This window comes from Leiobunum rupestre, chromosome 2 (genome assembly GCF_980474605.1).
Source record: "Leiobunum rupestre chromosome 2, qqLeiRupe1.1.hap1, whole genome shotgun sequence".
Classification (NCBI taxonomy): Eukaryota; Metazoa; Arthropoda; class Arachnida; order Opiliones; family Sclerosomatidae; genus Leiobunum; species Leiobunum rupestre.
This window is the reverse complement of record NC_143385.1, coordinates 46340385-46347877: the sequence shown is the minus strand read 5'-3', so window position 1 is coordinate 46347877 and position 7493 is coordinate 46340385. Positions and strand designations below refer to the sequence as shown.

General features: G+C 39.0%; 1 protein-coding gene across 1 annotated transcript; it reads right to left on the bottom strand.

Moving 5' to 3' along the window:
- Positions 1-2794, bottom strand: LOC149957633 (uncharacterized). Its single transcript, XM_090165657.1, has 2 exons — positions 2562-2794; positions 1-1648 (listed from the first exon to the last, which is right to left on the bottom strand). Coding segments are annotated over exons 1-2 (1623 nt in total). The 5' UTR covers positions 2563-2794; the 3' UTR covers positions 1-26.
- Positions 2795-7493: the final 4699 nt, after the last annotated feature.

Genomic DNA, 7493 nt, shown 5'->3' with positions numbered 1-7493 from the left:
TTGTAGTTACACATAATATTACTGCACTAATTGTTACATTCAGAAGGTGTATCCTCATTCTTTTGACAGTCTATTTCTTCTATGCCTTTGGTGAGGTTATCCACCGTGTTCTTCCCACCTTCCTTGTCGTCACTTCCGCTGATCGTGTTGTTGGCCGAAAAATTAATGGCGTCCTTATCTGGGCTGACCAATTTGACATTGGCTTTGGAATGTTTCCTCTTAGAATTTCGAAGTCTTTCAACTTTTCTCACTAAACCCTTCCAGTCGTCCAACTGCGACAACTGCGTCGACACTTCCTTTTTTAACGCGTCAAAGTCAATAAAGTCTGGGCCATTGCCGAAAAACTTGCTGGCATACATATATAACACTTCAATTGAATGGTTGTCGGCGAATTTAACGTCTTTCAGGGCTATTTCCGCTTTGCACACTAGTCCGTCGCAAATTTGGGAGCGCTGTTTCGGAGTGGCGAAAAGAATTATATTGGCCACGTTTATGTCGTGGCCCCACTTGTGCAGTCTTTCAACCAGTAGAGCCACGTCACTGGGATCACGTTGGCACAGGACGTAAGAACGGTAAGTTTCCGGAACCATCACCCACAACGCGTCAATTATATCTGCCCACACCTTAAAAGTCGTTGGGGGAAAAGGCTTGGAAATACGTCTGTCCAAATGGCGAGTGATGGCGTACAGGACGTCGGGATACAGGTCCACGTCCTCATCGATAAGAGGCTGAAGCTCGTGGAAGGTCCTGACGATAATATCTGGAGAGATCGAGCTGAACAAGTAATTGAGACCGACCCCGGAAATATGTCTCTCCTGGTCAGCGCGGCCCAGGTACGAATAGAAAAACCGCACCATTTCTCTCCTAGTGTCTATCTGAATCGGGAAGTGACTCAGCACTTTTCTATTTTCAAAATGAACGCATCTTAGTGATAGATATTCCACGGCGAAGATCTCGGTGTGGTTCAGGGCACGCAGTAAGAGTCGAGCGTATACGCTATATTCCATATTCTCCTCCATTTCACTGCTGGAAGTGTTTTCGAGATCCTCGTGGATCATGGGAGTAATTTCTGGCGCTATTCCGTTTATTTCGAACGTCCAAAAGATCACGTGGAAATTTTCGAACAACACGATTGTGCGCTTGTTTAAGCCGTAAAAATCGTCTTTTTGGATTTGTGGCCACAGCCCTCGCACCCAGTCTTCCATGTAGTAATGACATGCCAGTCGGAACTTGCACACGACATCGAATCTTGAGTCCATGATAAAATTGTGAGCGGACATGATCTCGTTGATTTCTGCGCGCAGAGTCCAGACGACTAGTGTGAAGACGGAACTGGATGGCGGAATGGTTTGAGGTTCCAAACGTAGTTTATTAAGAAGTGCACGGTACCACTGTTTGAACTCAGAAAAGACGTAAAGTACGTAGTCTTCCAGGTATTTTCGGATAACTTTGGGTAATTTGAGAGCCTTCACGTGATTTATCAACCAGGTTACGTTCGCGTTGTGTTGATATGAACAAGGTGCCTGAAACACATTGACTGAGCTTTCTCGGAGCGCCAAATGGAGGATGTCAATGGCGGCTCTAGCAGTACTCAGCTGCTCGAGCCTAGCCGGTGGTAGAGAGAAATTCAAGGGATTCTTCGTGTCCACTAAGAAAATAATTAACACGACATTGTATTTAATTGGCCAATTATGGAAAATAACTAGTTAGACCCATACATTAATGCCCACCGATGAAAAGAAAACACTTAAAAATAACCATGGGAAACAGTAGGTAAACCTGCTTAAAAGACACTTACCAGAAGGTACCCATGGGTGCCGGTGGTGTTGTCATAGTAGTAGTTTCTTAACTTATTTTTACGATCTTTTGATAATATATATTTTAAATTGAAGTTTTAGATTTGTTTGATCGGAGTATATACAAAATGTGAAAAGACGAAACTCTTTGTAGTTCAGGAAAAAAACCCTATAAGTCAAATGTCACGTTTTGTCCCAGTCTGCATTTCCCCCGCGAAATGTCGTCAGATGCCGGTTCTTCTATTTAGCCTAAATTAAGTTTTTACTAAGCTGATTAGTTTAAATTACCTAGAACAATTGATAATCTTTGCAAACACCAAGTCTTTAATCTTGCGCTTAGGTTTAAGGGTTGCTATAAATTACCTTAATTAAGAATTAAGAATATACAACTGCAGGCCCATGTCTATCCCAATAAATTCTTGATTAAGCGGTGAATTCCTAGCTATTTTATTTAATTTAGTTTTTCACTCGAAGATCTATTTGGTCTGAGTTTCGCGTCTTTTTGTTTGCTCGAAGACCTATCGGTACGAGCAATAAGTAAGTTTTAATAAATTTCTTCAAATTTGTTTAGGGATTAGCTTTATTGTCCCTTTTTTAATGGACTAATCTACTTATTCGGTAATTTTATCATCCTTTGCAATGCAGGCCAAAGGTGGTTCCTTTTAGCTTAAAGGTATTAACCGATGTATGATTAGCGTTGCTACTTTCTCAGTAAAGAAAGGGTAAGAAACGTATTACTTAGAAAGGAATACGTAAAACACTTACTGAAGAAGCTTTGTTGTTCCGGTTTTTCTCAGCTACAAACAATTTGATACCACGTGCTGGTAAGATTGCTATTCTAAGTCGCTCTTTGCCCTAAGCTGGATACACACACTGTGTAACTTCTCTTAGGAATAAAGTTACTTTCATAAGCTTAAGTGCTGTTCAAATGCCACTGACTGAAGATTATAATTAGTCTTGAGATATTTGTACGGTTTAGGAGATTAATAATTAATTTAAACGTTAAATTTGCTGTAGTTTTAAAATCAACAACCAACTTATCGCTTTAATATAACTGTTGGAGTTCTAACAGCGTGAGTTGTATCGCCTGAACTTTAAAAAAGTTCCAAATTTATAAAACAATTGTGACTAATCACACTCGTTACGATCGATTTTTAACATTGATAACAATGTGGTCTTCTCTACTCGAAATCAATCTTACCTGGGACTGGGGAAGTGGTTATTACCGCTTGGGGATCTCGGCGTACTTTTTTTTATTATTTATTTGTATAATATGGGCGCCAGATTCGTTTGGCAATAAATAAGAAAGGAAGAGGGTTTACTCATGGACAGTAAATTAAGAGGACAGGTTTTTCGATACCCTTCCACAGTGCATTTTATTTATCCCCGCGTATCAATTAGCTCGAGAGACTCCGAGGGAGTCTTGCAAGGTCTTTGTACCCCGTGATCTTAAAATTTCGAAATCTAATGCGTTTGATATTGTTACGTATTTTTTTGCGCACTATATTTTAGTAATTTTTAATTTTGTTTTTTTAATTCAATAAAACCTATCAACTGATATTTAGTACATCATATTTAATCTATAAAAACGTCCACTCTTAGCAATATACTTGTTTTTCCCAAATAACCTTGGACGACTCCCTTAGTGTGATTGGTTTACGGGGGCTAAAAACCAGGCTTTTTACTGATCCTCTAAAATCTACTATCCATGGTTTACTGACTAACGAATGGGATCTCAACGGACATTTTATTTAAAACAACTTTATTTACATTCACAAAATAATATACATTAAAACTTCACATTTACAATTGTTAGATAAATTACGATTGGCTACCATTTGGGGGAAGTTAAAAATACAGTTTTCTTTCCTTGAGGTTCGGATATTTACGCGACACTTCAACTTAGAGGGAGTTAGGGGTTTCTTTCTCTTAACCAGATTTCTAGGGATCCAGACTCAATCTATAATAGGCTATCGGAGGAATGCTTCGCTACTGGTAGCTATTTTGACTCAGGAGGATGAGATCAAGGGATTCTGTCACTTAGGTGTCTTAAAGATCGGAGTATCTCAAAAGACGAATGGGATGTTTTTACTTAACTATCACTTTCTCTCTCTCAGACAGTCTTACACGAAAAACTCATTAGCTCGGGTTTTACTAGATCCCCCCAGGAAGAAGAAGAAAATAAGCATGACTGAAGCCTTCATAAATGGTTTTTTGCTTATCATTACCTAAAAATGTTTTGGGTGTGCAACTGTTCACTGGTGCCAGTTTGGCAGGGCTTGGAGGAGGTGTGAAAAGGATAGACCATGGGAAAGGTCTCGTTAACTAAACTTTGCTTGGATAAATACTTTACTTTGGTATTTTATGTAAATTTCAGGTCTTCTTGATAGCTTTAATTTTAAAATTGGTTTAAAGGGAATTTTAAAAATACCAAGTATCAATAGGGTCATATTATCAGAAGGGTTTAGGTATAAAAAGTTGTAATTTTAATTGTATCACTTTTAATTGAGTTTCGACCTTTCCATAATAGGGAAATCAATCAGTAAAGGTAAAACATACAAAACATAAAGAAATATAAACTCTATGGTAATAACACAAAAACCATAAACACTTTCAACAAACAAATACACTTCGAAACACCATTAATGAGGATATATAAGTTATAGACCTTCTTAATATTTTATAATGAAAAATATTTGCACTGAGAATATAATGAAAATACATAAAACATTGTCCATTTTAGTGGGAGATAGACAATTGAGTTTTATATTGTATCCCATTTCTGAGTCGCATTGATAACGTTTTATGCGGAATATTTTTTATGGGTAATACTTGAGAAACCAAAAAAAAGTTTTCCGGTCAGAAATTATCATAAATAAACATCAGCGGAGCTTCATTAACTCATTAACTAAAGCGAAGCGCTGAGAATAGAACTGTATGTTTATGAGTTCCAGTTTCAGCTTAACTCGTGTTATGAAATTATGATAGGCGATGCGCGGATTCGCTGATAGCAAGACAGTGTGTCGTATCTTTTGAGATTAAATTAAATTTTAATTTCGAAGATAAAATATATTTTTAAAGATGCCCGCTATTAGCCTAGTGTTTACATCTTAATCAATTTATCCCACTTAATCAGCTTCACGCCACATTTTATGCTGTAAATCATTGTTTTCTACATTTTTAGGAAACGAGAACCACCGTTGGTCTAAAGATAACAATGAGCACGGTCGAAGGGGTAAAAAGGACCAACAACGTTTGGGGAAACTAAAATATATTTACCGTTACGCAGTACTTCGGTTAATAGGCCTTCAAGGCGAAGTTACAAGTGAAGACTAACTAACGGAATGTTTTAAAAATAAAAACACGCGATGCGAGAAATAAAAACATGCCACCAGAAAAACGCAAAAACGAACACGTGACACACAAAAATATACATACTAAGAAAGGACTGTCAAAAAGGAGGATGTTCACAATACGTTTGATTAAAAAATGGAACGGGCAAAACCTTGGGGGAAGGCAAATACAAAAAACGGGGAGGCAAAATAAAACATCAAATGCTTGCCAACAAAACTCCAACCCAGCGACCAAAAAACCACTGCCGATCGAAAGAGACGAAACGTAACAATGACGAACGCTAGCGGGAAAAACATGCCACCGGGATGAAAAACGATAAACCTACTTATCATTTAAACCGGAGGTAAACTCAGTACCCAAATAAATAATGAGAAGATTTTCATGAGTACGTCGCTGCTTGGTCGGAAAATTAGTTGCACGCCAGATGCGGATGGAGACGTCATGGATGGTATGTGTGTTGTTAAGACTTTCTAATGTCATTGAGATGTTCTGTGAATCTATCAGCGACCTGCCTCTGAGTCTCGCCAACGTAAAGAATGTCACAAACCTTACAGCTGAGAGCGTAGATTAGATTGGCAGTCGTGCAGCTGAAGGACCCGTTGATGGTGAAATCACGCCAAGGACCACGGACGGTAAGGTCAGACGACCAGTGGCGTAGCTGATGGTCCGCAGGGCCCACGGCGTGGGGGGACCACGAGCTTCTACTGATTTTAATCTACTTCGGGTGAGCATGATCCATGGGATGCATGATAAACTATTACTATGACCCCCCACTGTGTAATATTTTGTATGTAATATTGTATGTTAACTGTAGATGGCCCCAGTTCCTAGAGATCAAGCTAGATTTTTCTAGAAGCAACGTGTAAAAAGATAGTTTTAGTTTTAGGCGGCCTTCACCAGCGTGTGTCGTATGTTGCCTGTTTGTATACTTTAAGTAACTATTAAACATTTTAATTGTTTATCGAGTTGATCATTAAGAACCCATTATATAACATATGGTGTCAGAAGTGTTGTAGTTTTCGCTTTTCACGTGACAAGTCGGCAAGTATTCTTCTTTGTCCAGTCATAATCGTCAATTTTTCAATCGCCCAGGCTCTACTCGCCAACCGCATGTCAACCACACCAGTCACGCGCATTTTGACGTTTCAGGTCACTCCGCCTGACGAATATAATTTTTCAAAACCCGGTGAATGGCCCACATGACACAGACGTTTTGACCGTTTTCGTCTAGCTTCTGGTCTAAGCAAGGATTCGGAGGAAGAACAGGTAAATGCTCTTATTTACTTCATGGGCGACAAGGCGGAAGACATATTTCAATCATTTGGACTCAGTGCCGCGGAGGCAAAGGTTTACACGACCGTTATCGACAAATTCGAGTCCCATTTTGTTGTTAAGAAAAACGTAACTTTCGAGCATGCCACATTTAATAAATGTAATCAAAAGGAGGGAGAACTTATGGAGGAGTACATAACAGCTTTATACGCGTTATCAGAAACTTGTGATCGCATCGTTGTAGGAGTCAGATCAAAGCTTGCCAGAGAAGTTACAGTTGGATACTGGTTTAACGTTGACAAAAGCCACAACCACAGCTCGCCAGTACGAAGAGGTACGACGACAACAAAAATTTCTAACTCCTACCGACAGTGCTTCCAAACTCGATGCCAATGTAGACAGTTTCAAATCGAAAAACCAGAAAGCCACTTTCACTAATAAACGTTTCACACAAGATAATGCCGGCAGTACACAGAAACCAAAAGGAAAAGCATATCACAATTCTAGTTCGACAACTAAAGGCTGCAGAAAATGCGGAAACGAGAAGTATCATCCTAGAGAAAAGTGCCCCGCCAGATTTGTTAAATGTCACAATTGCAAGAAATTTTTACATTAGATTAAAGTTTGTGGAATTTCACCAGCCACAATCAGAACCGTCCAAGAATCAAGTGATGACAATTTGGAAGGTTTTCTAGGACATGTATCTAGTGCTAAAAGTAAGCAAAAGAAATGGCTCGTATCCGTCACAGTTAATGCGAAAACAGTTGACTTCCAGGTCGATACAGGCGCGGAAGTTTCAGCTATTCCGTATTTACTATACAAGTCCCAGTTCAAACATGAAAGACTTGTAAACTCTGACAGACGTTTATTTGGTTTATTGAATTGTAAAAGCATGATGTACGCCAAAGTGCAATATGGCGTCACAGAAGTACAGAGAAAAATCTACGTAATTTCTGATTTAGAAGATCCTTTACTTAATTTAGATTTATGCGAATCTTTCGGACTTGTACCCAAGATTAATTCGGTTACAATAGCGTCAAATGTTGATGCCATGAAAGAGTTCCCTACACG